We start from the raw sequence: 25,177 nt of genomic DNA, 5'->3' as shown, positions 1-25,177 counted from the left end.
CTGATAGCAAATCCACAGGGCAAGCAGTCTGCATGATGCTCACAGTTCTCTCACACAGGTCAAATCTAGGGAAATCCGTGGCTGCAAGTTATTATGAGAACAGTTCAAAAGGATTCTTCAGATGACAGAGTATTGATCATGACATACTGACTGCCAGGATTCAGTCATGCATGTGATGTTGGACTATGACATGCATATATTCTAGTTTTAATTTACTGGGTGATAATTTAGATTAAATTATTCCTCTTCTGGTAATTCTGTCCAAGATGACAAGACTTATCAGGATCTACATGAGAAGAGTATTCTTAAAGTTACCAGCTCATGGTCACCAACTTGCAGGGTGCACTGATCTCAAGCTCTGAATAGGCTACAGGTATATGGAGAAAGTTAATCCATTTCTACATACAGAGATTTCCAGCAGGGAAATATGCACTTAGGACTTCATCCTTTGTAATTTGCTAGTTAGCCTCAGGTTGCTTAACACCTTTGCATCCTTGAAACTGTGCAGTACTTTCCTTCCCAAGAGTGTCACAAGCTACAAAGGAGGATTTTGAACTCCATTAAGTATTGTGTGGATTTTCCACTTGGAAGCTTCTAGCACATGCTTAATATCATGTCAAGTAGAAATAAGAATAATTAGCAGCTAATAAACCATCTGCCAACTTTTGAGCTTCTATTTTCCTCCATGATCTGACCTTCTGACATATCCTGACTTCTTTCAGACTTTCCCATACAAATAATTTAGACACTACAAACCAGGTATCTTCCTGAGAAGTAAGTTCTTTGATCCATGGGGAAGAGGATGTACCACAGATTATTCTATCCTTCTTTTCTTGTTTTTCTGGAATTTCCAGCCTTTGATGACTGGATCTCACTATTTGATGATTACAGACTCTTAGAGAAGCATCTCCATACTTCTGTGATTTATGGATCCAAACTTTGTGCTAACAATGCCCTGTAGCATTTTATTGCACACACTAAATAACCTGAGGTTTATTGTTCTTAAAAGAGAACAAGGGTAATGTAATTTTTATTTTGTCTAGCTGTCTGTTACTCCCTCTAGTAGCTTTTAACTCCTTTGCCCTTTTTGGTGTTATTGAGATCTCAAGGATGAGATGGTTCTACAGCTGTTAGGAAAACAAACGGCTGGCTGAAAGGAGACAAAAGGCTGAACCACAGACTTTATAGCTTTTGCTTGGTTTGTTCTGCTTGCTGATCAGTCAGGATATGTATCCCAGGATGGGCAACTCTGAAAAAGTCAGAGATTTTTCTTTGGCCAAACCAAATCAAGAAACACAGGAGGAACCTGTGAGGTACTGGATGTGGGTTATTGAGATGCAGAGGGGCTGGAGGGGAGAGGCACAACCCTCCCTCTTCCTGATGAACAGACAAGAGAGGTGGGAAAGAGGAGAGGGAAGCTTTAGTGTTATTCCAGTGGACAATTTCAGCAGAGTAAAGCACTAAGTTACAGAGACCAGATTTTCATGGACCACTTGTCTTCCTTTCTAAAGATGTTTGGGTGATTTTGACACTTATAAAATCTGAAAATCTTTTCTTATGCATAGGGCAGATAGGTGAGTCACACTTTGCAGCATAGCCCTAGTTCTGTCTGTGCTTCCAGAAACATCTTCATTTATCTATGTTTGACGAAATGATGGAAAAGGTGTCACCTAGGAAATAAAGTGTAGCTTGCAAATAAATATTTCAAAGCAGATTTTCACAAGTAAATGTTAATGGCTCTAAAATGCTAGACTATGACGATACAAGATCATCATATTATAAAGTGTGTCATTTGTATGTGTTTGAAAGGAACCCTGCAGCACTGCTGATCTTTCCTGTAATTCTCTTACTCTGAGAGGAAATAAGCCTAATATATTTGCATAAAGTTATTTAGACTTCTTTATAAGATGCACAGGATCACAGTCAGAAAAAAAAAAATTAGTCAGTTAGCTAATTATTAGATGAGTGCATCACATTATTAATATAATGAACAAATTGTAGAAAGACACTGGTTAATAGTATAAATTGTATTTTATATGATTATCTTCTCTATCTGCTAAAATGGGGACATTTTCAAAGAAGCATAAATAATTTCACTTTTAATATTCTTAAAGATTCAGAGGTTTGTGGTATTTGTTACTGGTTTTGCTACAAACATTTTTATCTAGTCTTATTGCCTGGTCTCGCTACCACCATAATCATATCTTTGCATGGTTAAGGTAAAATTTCAGTTTACTGACTTCGATGAAAAACTTGTAGACACAAGATTAATCCAGAGAAATACTAAAGAGATGGCCTTACAAGTGAATTTTGCCATTATAGGTCTTAAAGATACCTTTATTCTAGTTAAATATTTAGGCAAAAACCCTCTGCAAATATCTTACCCCTTCTGATTTTTCTATGGATTCTTGAAGATCTTTTCTAGGGCTAATTATTATTGAGAGAAATTATTCCTATTCACAGACCTCTTTTCTTAAGTGGAGGTCCATTAGTAAGGAGGAAAAACAAGAATCCGAGAAAACTAAGTGTTTAAGTGGTGGGAAAGAACTTATTAATCATTAATGTGAATAATTTTGCTTAAAAAATCCTTATAGGAGTTCACTCAACTAAGAAAAGCATTTAATGGCAATTTCATTACAGAGATATGACTAGAAATTGTTTTAACCAAAGTGGTGGTCAAGTTTGTTTTTCACAAATGGAAAGGAATGTTTCCTCACAAAATCAATGGCTGTTTAGAAATTAACTTGAAACTGTAACAAGAATCTGGATTACTATAGGAGGAATGAAGTTTTCCAATCTTACAACTTTTTAAAAATGAGAAACAGTTTAAAATATTATAAATGCAAAATATATCCTTTGAACTAGTTAGTAATTTGATGAGGTAGACTAAAGCTTTTACAAAAAACTCCACATTTCCTTTTTGGAAGCTTTTATAAAATATCATCTCATTCTTTTTAACATAAGAATTTATCCATTAATTTGCTCCTGAAGATATTAGCACGTTGTTTCACATGGCCAAACCCTCCATGCCAGAGCAGCAGAAGTAGTCAGGCTGCTCTTGGCCAACCACCCCACTGCAAATGTGCTCACTTGGACCTCAGTACCTGGAGAGGTCTCTGTGAAACAAACCCACTGTGCTCAGTGCCCGACTCACACAACATTCCAGGAGAGTTTCATACCATTTACAGAAGGGAAAGCTGCCACCTGGGATCCTGTTTTGTGCCAGGCTGCAGAGGCTGAGGATTCAGTGTCAGCACAAACCCTCCAGCACAAACCTCTGCCCACTGGGGGTGACAACAGTTGTTCAGCTGCAGCAGCTGTGCTGCCAAAGGGGACTGGCATGGAGGGGAGCACTAGAGGTTCCCTTGCTCCTGTGTGCCGAGGGCATGGACTTTTCCCTCATTTGCAGACGCCCAAACTTCCCTAAAATCAGAAAAAAAATGGAAAGTACATCTAGATGGAAACTCCTTCTAGCCTCCTGGCTTCTCAAAACACTTCTCAGGAGGGTCTGATTTGGTAAATTATTTTATACTTTTCACTGCATTTCCCCTAACTAGCTTCTATTGCCCTTGGCAGTGAACATTTTTCCTTTTCCAACAATGAACGCTTTAAGCTATGGGGGGTGAGGTGTTTTGTTGCTTTTTGTTGGTTGTTTTTTTGGGTTTTTTTCTTTTTTTTGCAAAGCTGTAAGATAAACTTCCTGCATACCCCTTTATCTCTCTTCTTACTCCAGATTAACAACAAAAACACAATTCCCCTCAGTAAAGTATATATGAAGTCTTAAGTAAATTGTAGTGCCCCTGGGTAAAATCCTTGAGCCACTTAAGATGATGAGTGCTTTACTAGAACTTGTGACCAATCAGAATTTCATCTAATTGGCTTAAACTGGCCATTACTCTAAGCACTGCCAAAATCCTGTTTTTATTGCAAGGCTCAGAGACTGTTCCTGCCCCCACCTCAGAATCACACCCACGACCATTCTGTACTCCAGGGCTGGAATCGTTGGTCTGCAGTGCCCTGCTGATAAATGAAATGCTGCCAGGCATTCGCTGCACTTTTCAGTGTTGTGGCATTCTTTGCTATGTTTTCCAGAATGGCTGACTGCAGGCTTCCTAAAACAATCCAATCCAGCATCATCAAACAGGTTTTGTAGGCACAGAGGAGCAGCTCCTTACAGCCAGCAGAACAGACAGCAATAGGAAGCACAAGGTTTAGTATGTGTGGAGAATGTGGTGAGAGAAAATAATAAAGCGGTTCCAAAGTGATCGGATTAGCCCTTGAAGAGCAACTGTCTACCTGGCAAAGGCTGGCTTTTTTTGTCTCTTGGCTGGTTCTGTGGAGTGTAAAGGGTGAGCTAACACAATGAAAATAAACTTTTTTGGGTAAAAACTGCTCTGGTTTTGAGAGTTTATTGTGGACACTTCCAGCTAAACAAGTGCTAGCTCCAATAATGTCCAAAGTTTGTTATCTACCTTCTCTTTTGTGTATGCTCATGGGTGTCTATAAATAGCTACTTATCAAATGTGCATTTCCTCTAATTGATAGGGAGTAAATGGTAAAAGGTAATTGGATTGTTTTGGATTATGCTGCAAATTTATTACAGATTCAGAAGTACAGTTACAGCCTTAAGCTTAGATGTACAGACATTGCTTAAATGTATGAGCTGAAACCAAAATTTTGTTACTGAAGGAATGTTAAAAGCTATTTAGATGTGATAACTACAAATTCAAGATTAAATTAAAATACACATTGTAATCATCTGGGAATGATTATCAATGCAGTTTTGTAGCATGGTTCCAGAGATTTTTTTCCAACTATTTTTTTCTATTATAAAAATCAACAAAAAAGTTAGTTCATAAATATTCAACACACTCAGTTCCCTTCTTGACTTTATCTTATGATAATAAAACTGGAATCAGAGCCAATATGTACATTTCAAGGAAATTTATAATGTAAAGCAGAGAACATAGAACAAAGTGCTGGAAATTATTTGTGATTGAAACTGTAGATTGAAGTTGGGGCAAGGCTCTCCCTGAGTAGCATCTCACAACTGCCTTATAATATTGGGATGTGTATTCGTAAGTTTTTTAATGTATGCAGCCAACCTCTTCTACTTTATTGTGTAACCACTGCACTGATTCTGCTTGGCAAATTTGGGATGACTGATTGAAAAATTAGGAGGGAAATGATTTTACAGAATGTTTAATTTCTGATGAGAGCATTTTAACATCTAAAATACAGTATCAAAGTTTTGCACAACCACAGTGATAAAAAATTATCTTTATAGCTATGAATATACCAGCTGATGCTTGCACCTGAATACACAGACAGAAACACATGTATTAGTGAATTTATGTTTCTGCCATTTCTGTTACAAATCTATGAATTTGAGACTAAATATGAGGGTGGGAGTTCAAGGATTTAGAGAGATGTTTAAGCTCTAAGTCAACAGTTAAAAACAATGTTGTTTTGGCATGAAAAAGGCAAGCATAGTTTGTGTGAGAGTGCTGGCAAACCAACGATTAAAGCAAAAGGTACTTTGTTTGCCTTTCAGTGAGGTGACTCTTATATTAAAAATAAGGTATATCAGTCTCTATTCTTCTTCATTTTGATGTGCACAAGTCTGGCAGAATACAATCATTAAAGGTTGTGTTGATGGTGTGTGGGTTTCTTCAAAACATGATTCCTGTTTCTTTGGCATTGTTTTCTGTTTTTGAACATCAAGAACATCAGATTTTGACATCAAGAATCCCAGTGACATGAATGATTACAACAGGCATGAAGCACTGATGATTGATACTGCTGACAGTTGTGGTTAGTAGTGGGAATATTTGGCACGGAAGTTATTCAACATTGAGAATATTGTTATTTTGTGTGCCTGTCCAAAGACAGAATACTATTTTAGATTCAATAGTATATAATAGGAATAGCACCTCATTAATCAAATTTGTTAAGTAAAATTTAGATTGCAAAGTGAAAGTGGAATCACAAGGGGAACACATCACTGTTTTCCAAAGATACTGAACTTTTCATCTTCCAGATGGTAAATACATCCCTGTACCACCGGGCAACATTTCAAAGTACAACTCTGCACCCCAATGACAGCAAAATGAGTCTCATCCTTCAGATGTGCCATTGAAGTCTGCTGGTGTGTGACTCAAAGCTGCCTATAAAATAGTCTAGCACAGCAATGCTCTCTTCTGTCATACCAATACTTTTATTTTATTAAATAATCATTCCGCTTTTAACTGCAGTATAAAATGCAAAAATGTATGCTTAATATTTTTTATTACCATAATGTTAATTCTTGCCACCAAAGGATAATGTCAGTGACTGACTGTATTTCTCCCAAATACATTTTACATTGATGAATATGTTTATTAAGATATGTCAAATGATTTCTCTGAATTAAAAGCTGAATAGAAGCAAATGATAGGATGCAAGGCAGTAATCTAACCTGATTGTTCTTATTGTGCCATAAATGAAGAAAGAGCAAAAACTTCACTATTCAGTTCTAATGGAAATCCTTCTCTGGAGTGAGCTTATGAAGACCTACCCAATACAACTCAAACCTAAAGTTGCACATAGGCACCAGAACAATCTCATAGTTTCCAATAAAATCTAACAAGAAGTATTTGAGAATAAGGAAGAGACCCACTGAACATGTGGAATGATGTTAAGTTCACAGTTTGATTTGATTACAAACCCAATTCTTCACTGAAGTTCATGCAAAATTTGATGTTTACTATTGCTTTTGCTTCCCATTTTTTTTGTTTGCCAGATTAAGCAAACAGGATGAATCCAAAGGCATTGCTAGAGTTCTGACATAGTACACTTGGGGAATACTGGTGTAAGTTATAAATAAAATGCTATTGTGTATGATATGTATTAGCATTTTCAAAATCATCCTTTTTTTTTTAAATTTAATTGGTGAAATCTACCAACAGTCAATGACAAATGAGATATTTCATTTGTTTTACTTTTTGTCTTTCCTAGACAAACCCAGAAGCTCTCATTCTCAGGTTGTAATTAACATCTTTGAAAATATTCATTGGTGTTTCAAGAAGTTTCAGAGCATCTTTTCATAAATCAGCATCATGCATCTGAATTAAAATCTGGATGTAAATTAGAAACATTTTATATTAATGATTGGGAGGCTAAACACACATTCAGAACTGATTAAACATTACTTGCAGTGACTGAGTTGCAAGAGGAATGGATTTTCAGACTTTGCATTTATATGGGAAATTTGGTTTCCAGTGTCAAAGTTCTGGATATCTGGAATGCATTCCTATAGGCACAGTTATATTAACACAAATTCTATCACTAATTTCCTAATGCTTTGAAATTCTACTTGTAGCAAGATTTCAGTTCAAGTCAGTATGTAGAAATTAATTTAAAGGTCTAAAAAGGTCTCAAGATAGCTGTGACAAAGCAGCTTGCAGCTTCTAACCTCCAACAGAACTTATATTTAAATATACAATATTTCTTTTGACACGGCTGGTGATAGCAGTGTGGGCTTTTAATTGGGTGATTTGCAAAATGTATAATTTAAAGGCAGACTTTGTCCTCTTAGTTGTATATTACAATCATAATGCCATAAGAAGCTCTCTCCCAGGGTTAACTGAAAGCTAAACTTGTGTTTAGCTCAGGAATTTAAACTAAAATAACAGATTTTTAAAATAGTGTTTAGGTATTTCCTGTATAGATCACAGAAACCCCAGTAAAATGAGTTTTTGCACACTGACAGTGAAGACTGAGGCTTTAAATGTAAGCAAGGTCCAAATAATGCTGACTACAGTCCCCTCTGCCACAGCACTCTGGATTCTTGTGAGCTAAGGACATCCTCCAGTTAAGCTGGCCAGTTTATCCTTCCTCATTCTTCACTGTCTTGGAGCACTCCATCAGCAGTACTTCTTCTCTCCTTCTGTCAATCTGCTCAAACTATATTTTTCTTGGCTGGAAACTTATTAGTGTTGTCCATCCTTCTACTGATAAAACATGGCCCTGTCTACACAGCTCAGCTTTTCAGTCTCTTGTCCTTCTAAGTGAGCAGATGAACAGCTAATTAAAGTTTATGAAGAAAACAGTGCAATTCCTCTGGGCTGGACCCATGCACAAAGCCAGGCCTATAAAAGCATTTCACTGTAATCAGACAACCCAAATACCAAGGAACCCAAACAATGTTTTCTGCTCAGCCCTTTGCATTTTGCAGCCCTGTGTCCAGACAAGAGGATTGATGGACTTTCAAGGCCCCTCTCAGCAGCAGCACAATGTCACAGTTAATGCTGCTCATCCTCAACAACCACTTCTTCAATGTCATGTAACTAATTGTCCAACAGTCACTGTGCAAGCAAATTAATGCTCATGTTTGATATGCTGCATGAGCTTTACATTTTGAACAACAATACTTCTCTTTACTAAAGTTTCTTAATAAACCTCTATGCTTTTTTCCAATGACCAACAGTAGGAATTACATTTAGGCGATGAAAGACAATGTATCATCTGATTTAAACATGTCATGTATGTAAAGCAAAAAAACAATTACTTTGCCAAAGACAACAACAACAAAAAAAGCTTATTCACTAGGGTGTGAAAAACACCAAAATATTCTTGCAAATTCTAACTATTTTCACAGTGTCAAGCTAGTGACAGTTCCTCTCACTGGAAAACACAGGCTGAGCTTCTAAGTGCAAGAAATGGGGAGAAGAACAGGGATATGCAATACAGAATTTTTATTCTAATGTACAATGACTTCAAAAATTCCCTGCTAATTTAAATGCCTACTTTCTTAACACAGAAATAAAGAAAAAACAAAACTTATCATGAGGCACCAGTTATAGAGATGGCATAGCTTTGTTTTCAGCATTAGCATTTGTTGTGAGTCAGTATCCAGGACAACTGACAGTCAAATGCAGCAGCAAACACAACACTGAATATCTTTTAAAAAAGGTCATTTTCATCACATGTGCTGCAAATCTTTAGCCAGTGTTAAAACTGGCCATTTGAAACAGTGCAACACTTCCTCCTTTAAATGGTGTTTAAAATCCACCTTTTTTAAGTTAAATTCAAAATAAGGAAGTAATTCATACATGTCAAGCTAACTAAAAGCTAGCATTTTTCATCTTAAAACCTCCTTAATCTATAATTGGCTTTCTTTTAAAATCATCTTTATCTTGGGAGTCTGCATAAATTGTTTAAATTTACTAGTGCAAGGCTGGTTGTTGGGAAAGAGTAACAGAGCTTTTACTGATCATTAGGAAAAGTGACTATGAATTGCACTAACTGAAGTATTTTTTCACTCTGCTATCATAGATCATGAATCAGAAATAATAGCAGTAATCACGTTTCAGAAATGAGGATGTAGCTACAAAGCCTCCTAACTCCCACTCCATCAGTGTTATAAACCCAAAAAGTTAAATAAATACCTTACTTCTAACACAATAAGTAAAAAAAACAACCCCAAAAAACCAAAACAAAATACCAACAAACCAATAACAAGAAAAAATACCTTGAATGCTATTGCTTTAAGATTCATGAAAGTCAGAGATTAACACAACAACTCAAATTCTGCAGATGTTTTTAACATAACTTTTTAACTTTATTTTATTTACCATTTCATGTTAGCAGATATGAGTGCTATACCTTTTTATAGATATCTGCTGCTTGTTTACAAAGCACCACTACATTCTAATGTGTATAAATGAAGGGGAATAACAGAAAAGCAATCCTAAGGAAAGCACAGTACTGGAAAAAAGTTATGACAACAACCACTAAGGACAAAATAGTTTTTACTAAAAACCATCTAGGTTGTCTGGATTCACGTGGGCAAAGAAAAAACCTCTGTTTTTCAGGAACCTCTAATACGTCTGTTCTTTTCTGAATATTAAAAAGAAGGGACAAGAAACTGAGTAAACTGCAAGAGGCTGAAAAGAGCTTTTGGCCTTCCACTGGCCTGCAAGTTTTGGCAATAGCTGCAGGCACCAGAGAAAATCCTTGTCCTCTGGTAACAAACAGTCCAGAAACAGAAGCACACTCATTTGCAGTGTCAGAGATCATGTGAAGTTTGTCATTTTGACAAAAGAGCTTCCCTTCAAAAAACACTTTCAGAACGTGTTGGCAACATCAGCAAAATGTTTTCAAGAGGACAGAAAGAGCAAATGAACATTCAAATCAGAACATTTTTAATAAGGTTTGGCCTTCAACAGTTTGTCTTCAGTATTCTGAAACACACAGTATGGAAGGGATACCTAATGCCTGGAAAATTCCCCCTGCTCTCTTCATATTTATGGATAAATGTGAAAAGTACATCAGTCTCAAATATTTAAGTCTCATTATGAGATGGCAAATAGATAGAAAGTAGTAACTTAGAAAACTTTAAAAATGCATGTTAAAGTTTATGATGCAATAATTTTACACAATTTAATTTTCTCTGTATAAGATCTGGAATAGAATTCCTATGAAAACTGTGATTCTCTCTGGTTTATTTGCTTATTTGAAAGTACCCCAAAAACGCCTGTCACTTTTCCAGCACCAGTAGTAGCTAATGCTTCACTGCTAAAGTTTCTCTGTAATATCCACTCTTGCAGTGTTTCAGAACTTCACTATAAAATTCTGATTTGCTAACATACTGACCTTGGAAAATTTGTCTTGATAATTTGTCTTTATATAAAGACTTTTTTCCTGTGCCATAAATGCATGTTTTCAGCAGATTTCAATCACTTATGATGTTCTATCTAATTCTAGTAGGTCATTTAGTAACGTTTTACATGAATTTATGAGAGTAAAATGGCAACAAATACAGAACAACAATCCACTTGCTATGAAGTAAATGTATGCAATATTGGTTATAGAATGCCTTGAGTAATTTCACCACTTGAAGCTCTGCGCTGAACAATCTAAAATTATTGACTTAATGCATAAAGTTGATTAAAGGCTGAAACAATTACCATCAGAGCTGCTGGCTTCTGAGGTTTCCTTCTGTAGCAGCAATGCCTGAGATGCATGTGAAGCAGTGTTGGGACTGCCCCTACACATGACCCAAAGCTCCAAAGTAGCAGCAGTGCTTCTGTGTTGTGAATTGCAGTTGTGCAAGAGCTGCTTCACATGTAATTCTGCCATCTGTGCCAGAGGGCCATATTCTGAGACAGAGGTGGTATGGGTGTCTGGGGTCAGCATAAACCAACATCCTATTCAAAGTGTATTTTCTTTTCTTCCTTGATGCAGTAACTATGTGGTCCTGAGTTGTATTTATATGCAACAGTTCCTAGAAGCAAGGCTTAAATCTGAATTCAAATCCAAAAAAACAAGTTTAAAGGCTTCTGTGTTATGTTATATATTTTAGTATACAAAGAGCTTTAAGCAAAATACCTCAGTGTGATCATTACAAAAATCTAGACAAAGTCAATGCAATAAGAACATCTTTAATTTCTGGCTTCTTCATTGACTGGGATTCTGAATAAACATTTCATGTGTGAGAGAAAATAAAGATTGGACCTGAAGTTCATTGCTATTTGGTATGATTCTTGCAAACATGGTCATGGAAGGGTCAGACATCAGCAAGGAGCTTACACATAGAGAAAATAGGTAAAGTGCACATCCCATCCTCCTTAACCCTTCACAAGTCAAGGAGCTCAGCTGCAGGTGTCAGAGCACCTCTGACTGAGGCAGCAGCCTAGGCTGCCCTCCCAATGTGGAGGGTTTTGCACAGGTAGGGTGTGTGCTTCCCTCCCTGCACTGCACAGCTGCACAGCCCCAGCTGGAAGCACTTTGGTGCAGAGCAGAGCAGACAGATGAGCTGTTCCATTTCCCTCTATGTGGTACCTTCATTCAAGGGCACAGCTTTAATTCTCTCCCATTACTCTGTAAGGGTGCACAGAAGGAATGGCCATCAGCCTCTCCCACAAAACAGGCACCTGGAGTGCAGGTAGAGTGTGCATCTGCTTTCTCCCTTTGTCCTAACACCCTTCCACAAAAACAAAGCACCAATAACTGCACAATGCAGTCCAAATGAAACTCCAAATACAAACAAATTTTTCCTATAGATAAGGAAAAGACTACTGCACATACTTTAAATGTTTCAAAATCTAAATCCCAATGCAGTAAAAGATATTTTCAGTAAAATACACATCTACGTTGATCTACAGCACAAAATAAAGCCATCCACTGCCTAACAATCTAAACTTTCCTGAATTAGACCTTTTTATTTTATAAATATATTGAACTTGATTTTGCAAATATATCTATCATTTAAGCAGATAGATAGATAGATAGACAGATATTTAAGATATGGTTGAATATAAGTTACATAAATATACACCCAAATTAAATTTGCAGTGGCATTGTTCATCACAAGAGGAATATGTATCTGAGCATGAGAAAGATCTGTACTGTGCTCTAATACAGACAGAAAAATAAGTTGTCTAGGACTTCAGAACCACTTGAAATGTCACTGTACCTCCTCTGAAGCCCCACGGTGCACTTTTTCTTGCCTTCAATAACATAAATATGTAATAGCAGATACAGAATAAAAATATTATGTAAAACTTCAAATAATAATCTTCTCATCTTTCCCTTGAGAGAATGAAAACCACATACAACTTGATGCTATCCAGGAAATATCTAATTATTTCACTAGTGGATATGATCTAACAGCCTAATGAGACCACATTGTTACTGGATGTTACAGCCTATGAAACGTTGATAAATTTGGCTGTAACCACAACAGTTTGTATTTTGGTGTAACAAAACACAGAATAAGGCAAAAGTTGATGAGCTGAGCAAAAACAACAGGTAGAAAGAGACAAAGATATAATACCAATATTAGTCAACCAAGAAAACTAATTAAAACCAAATATAATAACTAATTTTTCTATTCAAAATTTATTTCTCTCATTGTTGCACTAATATGCACTAGGAAAGTCTAAATATTTCCGATTCTGATTCTGAGGTAACGAATATTTCTAATTTGCAAGAACCCATGTACTGTTGATCCTCATTTGACATTCAGCAATATTTGTTTCACAATGCTCATTTCAGTGCCAGCATTCCAGATATTGATAAAGTTAAAATGCAACTTACGTAAGTTGTTTGGAGGAGGTCTCGTCTCCATGTTTTCATAATGCTGCACATGTACTACAATGTTTAGATCTCTTTCCATATGATCTGTTGTACAAGGACCTTGAGGTCGCATAACATCAGCAAGAGCCCTGAAAACCAAACAAAACCAGAATGAATCTGCAAAATCTGTAAGACATTAACAATATGTTCCAAGTTCTATTTCAGTTTGAGATGCATTTGATCATAATGTCTGCTGGAGAAAGCAGCTCCCTTCACAATACATGCAGGGAAGTAAATTCATTGTGAGACTTCACACCTAAGGCTCTTTTTAGGCTGTCTTAGACAGTGTGCTAGAAGTAAAACACAGAAACACATTTAGTTCTTTAGGTGTCTCAGCTTTGGAGAAAGATAATTTAAGCTTCTTGAAACTTGCAGAGTTCTGCCACTGCATGTGCTCAGTAAAATTACTGCCACCTTGGTTAAGCTGAGCACCTCAGCACCTAGCCCATGTCTACACCTTTCACAAATTAGTTATCTTCACACTAGATTACCAACAGGGCCTGGCAAAGGAAATTTTCACACATGCATTTGCAACGAGCACACACAGCACAGTGGTCTTCACAATTTGCATTCAAAAATGGCACTGAAGTTGAAAAGTCATGTAACTTTCATGTAGAAATCATGAAAGTAGGCAGGGATTTCTCATCCAGAAGGGGAGATCAAAAAGGTCTTTTTCTAATGTCTGTGAGTGTCCTAGTCTCTAACATGGAGCAAAGCTTGCCCAGGAACACTCCCTGCTCCTTTGAAGCCACCTCGGAAACAGGATGAAAGCTTTCTGCTAGCAAAGAGGGAGTAAGCAAAATTCCTAAGTTAGGCCAGGCCCAGCCTGATGCTGGCTGTGGGGCTTGCTCTGCAGAGCTCCAGGCAGTCTGACAGACACATCCTGCTCTGGTGGGTATTTTAGGGACAAGTGTCCTGCTGAGTGTAAGTCCCTCCTTAGGCACACGGATAAACACACACACACCTGGATCAGCTCTGCAGATCCGCAGTTACTGACAAAGTTTTAAGCTCTGAAACTCCCAGCATGGCAACATCTAACTCTGTCTGTGAGGCTGTGCTGTTGTGCCAGAGTTCCATAGGAGCAGGATTAGCCCTTAGCTATGTGCCACAGCTACCTACTGAACTACTGTGCGCTAGGAAATAATTGGCCCACCTGCAGAAGCTGTTGCCGTAGGCAAAGGAAGGCTGTAGTATGTGTTACCAGTGTCTTCAGGGTTCAATGCAAATCATTTCTATTCAGGTCAATGCATCATGGACTATTATTTACCTCTTTTTTGTTTCATTATTTTTAATTTTTAATTTTTAGACCACCTGAGCAATTTTTTTTAATGGTGTGGTCACATATTCTGGGCACCATGCCCAGTTCAGTTTAATCTTCTGCAAAATTATATACAATGTTCCAGATACTGCATCATGAAATAGTAGCTTATAAACTAATAAATAAATAAAAATAAGCACATTCATTGTTGAAAGCCATGGCAAGTATCGTTTAGCTCCTCCACTGTACTTCTGTGACATGATGATTTCTCAATCAAGCAGCACTGTACTTTTAAATATTAAAAAGTAGCTAGCTTAATTTAAGTTACAGGGAGAAATCCTGAGCTGGAACTTGAATTCAGTTTGCTGGAACATTGCTTTGAACAAGACTGATGTTTTCTTGTGTTTAAGGCTTACACTATGTTATTAAAATATTAGTTACAGTTGTGATCAACACGTTAGAGAATACTCTGTTGATCCTGTAAAAGGTCAAAAGACAGTAACCAAATGATTAATGGTATCAGAGGAATGCTCCCATTTGAAGCAGTGCTTATACAGCAGAAATAGCAGAGCTGGCCTACATAGCAGAATAATAAAAATTCAATAGAAGAGATCTCACAAAGACATGTAGAAATGATGCAAAAGGAAAGTGTGAAATTGCAAAACAATAATTTAAAGTAAGTGGAGACCAAAACCATTAATATCTGGTCAATTTATGCAAATATGTCTCTATACAGAGGAAATTATTGACATCAATATTAATTCCGATTCCAGAGGCATCTGGACACATTTCTGGGAAGGGAAGAAAAGTAAACAAAAGTTCCTGACTCCAGTGTGGGAGTTAAAACTGTGAGATCGAAGTATTTCCCAACTTTGCTAGAGTGGGTTTTCAGAAATCCTTTCCTCATTGCTCTTAATCTGACGATAAATATTGTTTGCTGTAGACTTTAAATAAAACCCTGTATCATAGCAGATTAACCTCTGCCTCTCTATGAAAGTGCTACATTTTCTACCATTTTAGGGTGGCTTTTTTCAAATGGTTTTTAAGGAATTAGCTGTCCAACTCCTTCTCTATTAAGAAAAGAGGAACTACTCACCATCAAGTTCCATTTTTAATAACACAGCACCTATGTTTATAGTATATCAGCCAAAGTTGTACAATCTTCTCAGGGCAGAAGAGCTCATATAACTGAGAGCATGTCCTTATTGTCCACTGATGTCAGGAAGAGTTAAAAACATGTAGCAGCTTCAGTATCACTGAAGTACAAAGGAAATGCTGTACCTGCATTTTGTTCTTTTAGGGATTTGGCCATATAATGAAATGGATAAAGGGAGGCTTGTTCCCCAGTACATGACAAAATCCTTGAACAGATGTTTGCTTTGAAAAATTCCACACAGGGCAGGAGACTTTTAAACCTTCATGCATTTGTCTCACCTAAATATAGTCATATAGAATTTGTTCACTATCTGAAGAAATTGTTATAGTCAGTCCCATTGCAAAGTTATATTTACACAGAGGGTCTTTATCTACGTGTTTGATACACTGAATGATTTTTTTAAGAAAATGCAATGTGCAAGATAACTTTCTAATCAGGGAGAAATATCATTAGGACCTGTGCAGTGATATTGATTGTGGCATTACAAAAGTGGAGAAGTGTTACTTACATAGAAGTTCATGGCCCAGAACTACCCAAGTATCACAAAACTTCAGCATTTCTCTTGCCCTAAGATTTTTCTTTTTGGGTACATAATTCTGGTCTGGGGTGTTACAGAGCATGTGGAGCCAGGCATTTCCCTTATGGGTACAAGCTGAAAGAAGCTGACACACAGGCTATTGCATGAAAGGTCACTTGTCGTATTTTGCCTCCAAAACTGGGTCAAAACCCATAAGGGAAATAATTTCACACATAGGATTCAGGATTTTGGCAAGACAGGCTATTTTTGGCCCCAAGTACATGCCTTTTGAATGATCAACAAAAGACTTCACTCATGAGCTCAGCACTGGGCACTTTCTTCCTTGTGAAGGAAGAGAGAAGGACTCAGATGGCTCACAATATTTGGAAGGCTGCTAACACACTGTTGGAAGCACTGCCTCAAAAAACAGGAGCATGATTGTAAATATTGTCCTTTCAGTTCTTGGTTTGTTTGCACATTCTCCTCAAGGATTAAGGGAGAAGACAAAGGTGCAGTTGTATTTACAGAAAAATCTCCTCCATGCAACAAAAGTAAAGCTTTTTCATTTTCTATTCATTTTTGAGAGAGAATTCTCCACTTGCACTGATGGAGCCTGGAAGGCCCACTGGGGTAGACTCAAGCAGCAAGAACATGCTGCCCTCATATGCCTAACAAAGCTCCTGGTCTGCTTCAGCAGGCAGATCAGATCTTTGTCCTCTCCTGCACAACACTGCCACATTCCCTCCCTGTGCCACAGCTCCCTCATCCACCATCTCATTTCCTTATTCTCCTTCAAACAGTAGGGTAAAGGAAGAGCTGCTCTGGATACTACTATTACTGCTTAGTCTTGGACACTGTAGCTGAAGGGAATACTTACCTCCTTTTAACGTCAAGAAACAAATTTAAAAATTAGGAGAAACAAAATATAGGAGGTCTAAAAGGAAATACACCATGCATAATTAATATTGCACTACCCTCTCCATGGTCATCTTCTAGATTTACAGTTCCATGCCAACAGAAAGGGTGTTGGACTGAAAAGCTCTGATCTGACAAGAAAGAAAATGTCAACAGTGCCACACCTGGCCTGTTTGCTCAAAACAAAAGGAAGTAACAAGCTCTCTAAAAAGGACAAGTCTTGACTTTTATTTTCTAAAGGGACTTGCCTGATAGAGATTATTTTACTATGGATTGTTTTCACTAAATAAATACATTTCCACAAAGCTTATTTCATTGTCAAATATTTCAGGAAAATTCAGTGAAGTTAGTGGAGTGTTCTTGGTTTGTTTTGGCATAGTAGTAAACAAAATTTAATGAAAGACAGATGCATAGAAACTATGCTTGTACCACTCTTACACACACCAGTGTCTTACTTCAACAGCAGATCTACTGACTGAAAGATAATATAATGCCAGGAATTAAAAAGTGTGGCACAGTTTTGCTTCCTATTTAGAAGTCAATGTTCTTATTCCCACATGTCAAGTCTCTGTTCATATTTTTAAATATTTTTAGTAAATCAGAAATGGAAATATATCATTTACACCAGTTGTACTCAGTTGTTAATTTTTCTTTAAAAATCAGCCATCCTTAAAAAAAAATCAGTTTCCATTATGCATTGTCTTTTTTTGATTAGCAGTACCATCCCTTTCACAGGTGAATTTGTTCATAGAAATGAAGGGGATATAAGTGTTTCATGTAGCCATTGGCTAGGCAAGGGAAAGGAGATGATCTTAGCTAAGGAAATAGATGACAAATCATTCTGTGTGTTTCTTGCTGCCAGCCAAAATTGAGTAACACTTAGTACTTTTGCTTTGGCCTACCTAACGCTCTCAATGCATTAAACTTTTGCTTGTTAGTAAGGTTCAGTACAGAAAAAAACCATAGGAGTTGTTCTTTTTTTGTTTTGTTTTTCTGATATTGAAGTGATGAATGTTATAAAACAAGGTGACTATGAACAAAGCCTACATATTATATTAATTGTTGGTACTATTAACTGTTTGAACAGGTAAATTATTTCTTAAACACTGCAGCCTTTTTTCAGAACATTAGTACTTTAAAATGAGCTAGAATGGAATATTTTAGTTAAACACTCACTTGAGTACTAAGAGGTTACTTCAATTCTTCACTCAATGAATATATTTTTAGATTGTCAAGGGATTTACAAATCTAATTCCTTTTCAAACTTTCATCACACAACTGGAATAGGAGTGTGAGAACGTTTTTGTTGGGTTTTTTTTTTAAAAAAAAAGCTATAGAGCTGCTTTTTCAGAACATGACTAGCTATTATGTGTACTGAGTGGGTGACTGTTTTTCCATGTGATCATGACTTTCCAAGTTTCTATCTAATCCTGCCTTGAACAGTTTCATGTACAAGATCACAGACGCTGTTAAGTAATCAAGGTAACAGACGACCTTTGCTAAGACCCACTTCAGAAACCTAATCTTTATGCATACATGACTGAAGGATATCAGAATGATTTTCCAATCCTCCACAATTCTATTTCCATAAACTGAGACAGAATATTCTCTCCGAATACTTCACACTTGTACTTAAGATAGCAAATATTTCTACTCATGGAAACAGAACCTATTTAAGCCATAATTTGCAGGGATGGCTACAACTTCACTCTGTTCTGGGCTTTGTGACTGTTATGAGCCCTCCTTTTTTGCTTACCCAAAGGCACTAGAGAGAGACACTGAAGCAAGGGAGAGCTTTTTCCAAACAAGCTCTGTAGATTAAAAATAAGATTTAAAAAATAAATTGGGACCCACATATTATTTTTCTCAATTTATAGTCAAAATGTCTAAAGGATTATTATACCTTGCTCAACAAAAACCATCTTTGCAGAAGCATCACTGACACACACTGTTAAGTTGACTAAAATTTCTGCAATGTGCTTTTTTCCTCAGTAGTAAAAGCATATCCATATCAGCCAGTTTATAAATAGAAAATAATAGCTTATGGACTGGTGATGCATTTGCAGGAGTATTTCTGTGACTTTCTCTGTTCATTTCAGGATAAGCAGTTAATTAAAAAGTCATGCAAAAACTTCAGTAAAAAATGAAGCTCCAGGTGTTGAGTTGATCTCTTGGACTGTCTCTCAAAGGATGACTCTTCATCTAAGCTTTAAAGGTTGTGAGCTACCCTGTTAGCAGTCAGGGCAAGAGGAAGCTTTCTGCCACACTGCATGTCCAGCAGAAAGTATCCTTTCATTGCATTTCACCACTAAATTTGCCCAATATGCTGGGATCTATTTAGACTCTTTAATGGATCTGTTTGCCTTTTTTAATGCCTTTCCCCCATCTGCTTTACTTTCATGTGCCTGGGATTAGCATAAAGAATCAGACAGGCTGCAAACTTGACAAATGTGTTATGCCTTGATTTTGAACTGCTGTGACAATCTGGGTTTGGAATATGCTGTTAGAGCCATTGGGCTCTGTCCTGAGTTGCCCACCTGCCTATCCACCACTAGGCAGCCAGGATCTGGAGTAGATGGTGCACAGCATGCCTAACTCTAGGTGGGGGAGGTTCTCTTTGATATAACTCAGCCATTACACCGTGGATACAGAGTTAGAACACACACATGCATGGATGAGACCAGACTTTCATATTCCGTTTTTTACCTCTCAACAGTAACTGAAAAAATGTTAAGAAAATCTACAATAGCTTTTCCTTTCTGTGTCTTCCTCTTCCCTTCCACCCTGACTCATTTTCACAGCTTAGAATTTTTACAAATAGCTCACACACTTGCAAGGGCTGGGGGAGTAGGGAAGGTCCTGCCAAACCCATTTTGCAGCTGGAGAGGGAGGGTGAGATGGCATTTGTTTACATCCTTGTGTTGAGAAGTAAAAACATTTTCCAATCTTTGAAACAGTTGGAAGAGGGAACGCATCAGGCTTTCTATAATTCAGTGTTGCTGGTTTCAGAATTTTGTTTTTCTATTTATGCACAGTATATCCGGGAACACTTGCTGGATCTTGTTAGGGAGAGGGTCAGGCACTGCAGATAAAAATGAACTACTGTCTGTGCAGACTCCACAATTATCCCTAGTCCTCCTCAATATGCATGTTCTGTGATAACCTGGACTGGGGACACCACAGGAGCTCTGCTCAGCAAAGTTGGTCTCTCTCGTCTTTGCAGGGGAATGCAGCCTGCCTGGCAGGAGTTGTTTGTTTGGCAGGAACACATGAGCTCCTCTCTGCTCTCTAGGGGCTGGACAGGAGGTAGGGGAGAAGGGGACCCTGCTGCCTGGCACTCAGCCTTACCTGGACATGTGCTCCCGCTGGGGTCTGTGTGCCTTCTCCAGCCCTAGCTTGGTGAAGATCCCCACCAGCACCATGACTGCTACAACCCCACAGATGATGTAGACAATAAGGTTGGTTTTATCCCTGGTAGGGTCATGCAGAGGGTCGTCTATGCGGGAAGGAGGCTTCCCGGTGTTCATCCACAACGGCGTCTCATAGTTTGTGCAGGTGCTTTGATCCAGCCTTGTCTTCTTGAACTTGCAGCAAAACCTGAAGCCACAAGTGCCACAGCAAAAGATGAACTCACCCGAGCTGCAGTTAAAGGGGGGGTCCCACTGCCCCATCACGTCAAAGTAGCCCCTGCAGAAGTCTGGGGTGGGAGGTGGCTCGGAGGGGTCTATCTGTTCCCCGAGGCTGGATTGATTTCCTCCCGAGAGCACCACAAAGCTCCCCAGCTGCTGCCCAGCTTTCTCCTGAGCCCGACACACCAGCGTGAGAAGGTCCGCCACCAAGTAGCCGAAGAGCAGCCGAATAAAGCCTTCCATTCTGCCTCCCAGCCCCGGCTCAGCGATGCTGCTGCCGCCGCCGCTCGAGCTGCTGGATGCTGCGCTGCGCCAGGAGCTGAACATAAAGGGGCTCCGTCAGGGGCCGGGCGTCCGCTCAGCCCGCGCTCGCCTCCAGCACCACGGACAGCCCCGAACGGGCCGGGCAGGGCGCGCAGCCCCCGCGCAGGGTCCGCAGCCTGTCCCCGCTCCGCTCCGGAGCGGCGAGCGCGGCACTTGTGGAGCGGAGTGCGCGTGAGGGGGAGCGCGCGAGGAGGAGGAGGAGGAGGAAGAGGAGGAGGACCGAGGGGTGGAGGTGGCGGCGGCGTGCGGGGCACCGCGCCGGGCTGGCGAGAGGGGCGTGGAGGGGCCGCCAGCGGGAGGGCTGAGGCGAGGGCGCTGCAGGGGCGGGAAGGAGGAGAGAGGGCGAGCGAGGAGCCTCCCCGCGCAGCCTGGTGCCGGCGCGGGGCGCCGGGAGCACCCACCTTCCGCTCCCCCGCGGAGCCCGGCGCGGTCTCTCGCACAACTCCCTCAGACACCCGCGGCGCCCGCCGAGCCCCGCCCGGGGCCGGGCTGCCAGGGCAGGGCGCGGGAGGCTGGACGGACCCGCCGCGGCATCCAGCCGGCGGGGAAGGGAGATGCGCCGCGGCGGGCGGGCGAGCGCGGTGGCAGCGCGGAGAGCCCAGCCCGTCCTCTGAGGCGTCCGCTGGAAGCTGCGCGCCAGATACGGGGCTTCCCGCCCCCTGCACCCCCCGGCACCCCTCTGAGGGGCCGGCGACTTCTCCCTTCTCCCTCCTTTCCTTTCTCTCTTTTTCTTTCTCCCTCCCTCCCTCCCAGCCCCACTGTGGGGCTCTCCCCCTTCTCATCAGCCCCGCCGCAGAGCCGACCCCCGCCTCGCCCCCCTCACCCGCTCCCCGCCATCCCTTACATAAGAGACTTCCCGCCCCGGCGGGCGCTCCCCACAGGTGCGTCCCCAAAAGCGCGGGAGCGCCTCCTCGTCCCCTCCTCCCTCAGCCCCGCGCCGAGCAGGGTAAGGGGCAGCCGGGCCGGGCTGGGCGAGCCGAGGGCAGATCCGCGGCAGGAGAGCCTCTCTGCCGATAAGTAGAGCGCTCCTTCTCCTGGGAACTCCTCTCGGAGCGCTCTCCGGAGCCGCACTCACCTGCGAGGCAAAGGCAGGTGCCGCGGGCGGAGCGGTGTCCATGGGGCCGCAGCTCCGCTAGGGCCGGGCGGGAGCAGGCGCTGCCCTCGCCCCGGCGCGCCGAGCACAGGTACAGCGGTGCTCGCAGGGCGTGCTGCCGAGCGGGGCTTTGGCTGCTAAACATGAGCTGCCCCTGCACATCATTTATTTAAAAATCTCCTTATAATGTCAGTCAGTTGGCTCCAGAGGACACGGTGAGGCAGCGGGTTGTTTGCGAGACACGGAATTGAAATAACTTCCCCCAAACAGAGAACTGACTCTGGGAAAGACTTTTTAGTGATTCACTCTCCATCGCTGTTACTTAACTCTCTCATCTCTGTCATTTGGTTCGGCAGTAACCTGTGCAAGTAGCAATAATATTATCCTGAATACTATGCTGCCACCAAACGTAGGAAACAAGCCCACCATGGCATGATTTCACAGTGTGGGCTGCTGCTGAAAGCCGCTTCCCTTCTCCTCAGGGCACGGCTGTGGGTGCCTTGCGGGCTGCCCTCGGCCCTGGGAAGGCTGGCGTGCTGGGGCTCTGCCGTGCCAGGCTGCCCTCTCCCTCTGCATCCCTGGCGCTCTTCAGGAACTTGGGCCAAGTCCGTGTGGAGTTGTTACTCGGTGGATAAACAGAAAGGTGAGGCAGAGGACAAAGCAGACGTTTGGAATCGGAGAGGGCTGTAGTTAGCTAATTGCGATCCTTTGCCTTCCCTTAAAAATAGACTCAAAGTACAGTGATGATTCCACTGAACGGTTTGACAGTAAGCCTGTCAGCTTTGTCCAGGAGGTAGGTTAGAAAGCCCCTTTATTTCTCAGCAGAGAAAAAAACAATCAGTCCCAGCCAAAAACCAGCCTTTCTGGGTTTTAATATTTAATTCTTAAAACCTCCACCTCATCAACATCCCCTTTCAAGTCTCCTCTGAAATCATATCATTCCTCCCTTGTGCATACTTCTCTCTGCTATTATTTATTATTTAACACTTTGTGATGAAGTTTGTGCCGAAAATACTGCACAAAATGAACCTTTTCCATACATATTATTGCATCTAGAGACATTTAAAGTCCAGTGCTGTCAAGCACTTAAGATTATGCAAGTTTCCCTGTTGATTTGACAGCTAAAAAGCTGCTTAAATATTTTGCATGATTAGTGCTATACATGTGCAGAAATAATAACATCCAAAACTGATTTATTTTATGGGTTATTAATCCTTACTAAGCATGGTACATGTTTCTTGTTTTGCTGAGTTCCTAGGGTTTGCCTTAAGAATTCCCCTACAAAAAAAAGATGCCCAAAGGATTTAGGCTAGAACCTGACATTTGCAAGATTTGGGTCCATGAGATCAGAACTCAACCCTAAGTGGCATGTGCTTGGGGAAAACAGGAGGGTGATCAAAGCTCCTTGAAAAAAAATGTTTTCTATAGCATGAAGATACTTTGGATCAGAACTATGGAATCCAGAACCCTTAAATCATGCTATTCTTTATTAATTATAAGTTGCTTTAGTTGTTACAGTCTCTCTGCTTGTTAGTTGCATTAGCAGTGAAGTTATTTTAGGTGTACTATGTCTTAGAATTCTAATAGTGAACTAGAGTTGTTCTAGACTGAGGCACAAACCCTTTTTACTAGACCTGTGGCAAAGTGTTTTAATAGCTTCATAGCGTATAGTTCTAAGAACACCTGCATAACCAACATATAAAGCCATTAGTTATAATAATGGAAACCAGAAGACTACTTGAGAGAAATTAGTATTGCACACAGTAGAGAGACACATCTTGGGTCATTGTGTGATTTTATAGAGCTTTTCTCAATTAAGTCAATCAATAAATGTCTCATTTATTTCAGTTGTGCTTAACAAGGTGAGAAACATGAAGATTTCCCAGTTTAGCATCATCATCTTCCACTTTCATGACTTCAAGAATTTCAAGACTTCTCTTTTTGACATTGCTTTAAGGCAAGTAATAATTACCTGCTTTTCTACAGATTTATCCCATAAGGAATGTTCTTTGCCTCTGAAATAATTGAGAGGATGAATGTTTCTACCAGAACCTACAGAGCTGTCTTTACTCAAGTGCATATACATTTAATTAAGTGGAATTCTTCTTTTAGGCACCAACCTTATACAAAATTCTTACTATATTTTCTTTCTAATTTGTTTGACTTGTTTTCCCCAAGACAACATGGATCAATGGCAATGCTTGTTATTCATCTTGAACTTAGGAAAATAAGCACTTTTTCTGGTATATTCAGTAGCAATGTATACTCATGTCACATGAAAGCAGCATATAAACTCATAATCTGTATACTGAATTCTGTGTGGAATTGTACATAGTCTTAGAACCAATTCCTGTGGCGGTTTTATGTAAATATGAGAGTTTGAAAAAGTAAAATTATGAGAGGAATCAATGAGTTAACCTGAATGTTGAGGTGGTGGCTAATCTGAAGAGTATAGAACAATTAGAACATATGGAGCAAATATTATGTTCAAAATTCTATATTTAATTTTTGTTGATAATAGCAATGTTGATGCAACCTTTAAGTATTTCCCTGGGACTGATTACCTACTAGAGAGAACAGTCCTTTGTTGAGCACTGAGTCAATGAAGCTTTTTAGCCAATCGTTAATTCCCAAGAAATGCCCTATAGCTCAATCATTATTATTAACGGGCATTCCAGAGCTGTGAAAATCTGTCAAAAAAAGCAGCCAGACAGGCCTGATCTCAGGCAGTATTGATGTGAAAAGTATTTTGTGATAAGAAATGTCATGTGGAACTGGAATGAAGCAGTCAATGTGTGTTTCCTTGGTAGTCATTTCATGCTGTAGTGGGGTGTCTGGATGTAGATACAAAATGTATTGCAGCTGGAGAACAGAAGAGATGATGATTCTACTTTGCCAGGCCAAGTGGCAGCAGGTTTGCAATCAGTGTCTTTAAAAGAACAGCTCTGTGGTGGAAGATGTGTGCTGTGCAGCACCAGGGAAGCCTGGGGCATGAGAGAAGTGTCTTAACAGACAGGAGTTAGAGAAGCAAAGTGTGTTTTAACAAGGAGCCTACAAGTGACATAATGTTTATAATACTGAAAAAGTCCTATGATTCACAAATATTTTAAACACCCTGAATCACACAACACAGAAGTTTGTTTTGAACAACTCTGCATTCTTGAAT

At 39.9% G+C, this 25,177-nt stretch overlaps 2 protein-coding genes across 4 annotated transcripts in view; one reads left to right on the top strand and one right to left on the bottom strand.

Moving 5' to 3' along the window:
• Nucleotides 1-22,301, bottom strand: part of SHISA9 (shisa family member 9) — a 168,700-nt gene extending 146,399 nt beyond the window's left edge. The window contains exons 1-3 of one of the 3 annotated variants that reach the window (XM_085074816.1): nt 21,994-22,301; nt 20,314-20,913; nt 13,081-13,208 (exon numbers count right to left, since the gene is read on the bottom strand). In XM_085074816.1, the coding sequence (XP_084930942.1) occupies nt 13,081-13,208; nt 20,314-20,837 (652 nt within the window). In that variant the 5' untranslated portion in view covers nt 20,838-20,913; nt 21,994-22,301. Of the gene's footprint in view, nt 1-13,080; nt 13,209-20,313; nt 21,239-21,319; nt 21,629-21,993 lie in introns of those variants that run through there. The other 2 variants (XM_085074815.1, XM_085074814.1) reach the window with 2 other exon arrangements.
• A 233-nt stretch (nt 22,302-22,534) lies between these two features.
• CPPED1 (calcineurin like phosphoesterase domain containing 1) overlaps nt 22,535-25,177 on the top strand; it is a 55,212-nt gene continuing 52,569 nt past the window's right edge. The window contains exons 1-2 of the mRNA XM_085074820.1: nt 22,535-22,654; nt 23,860-23,972. The gene's annotated coding sequence lies outside the window, so the exon portion shown is untranslated. The remainder of the gene's footprint in view (nt 22,655-23,859; nt 23,973-25,177) is intronic.

This window comes from Lichenostomus cassidix, chromosome 14 (genome assembly GCF_008360975.1).
Source record: "Lichenostomus cassidix isolate B80296 chromosome 14, HeHo_3.0, whole genome shotgun sequence".
NCBI classification, from domain to species: Eukaryota; Metazoa; Chordata; class Aves; order Passeriformes; family Meliphagidae; genus Lichenostomus; species Lichenostomus cassidix.
Note: the sequence above shows the minus strand (reverse complement) of the source record. Positions and strands in the feature narration are given on the sequence as shown.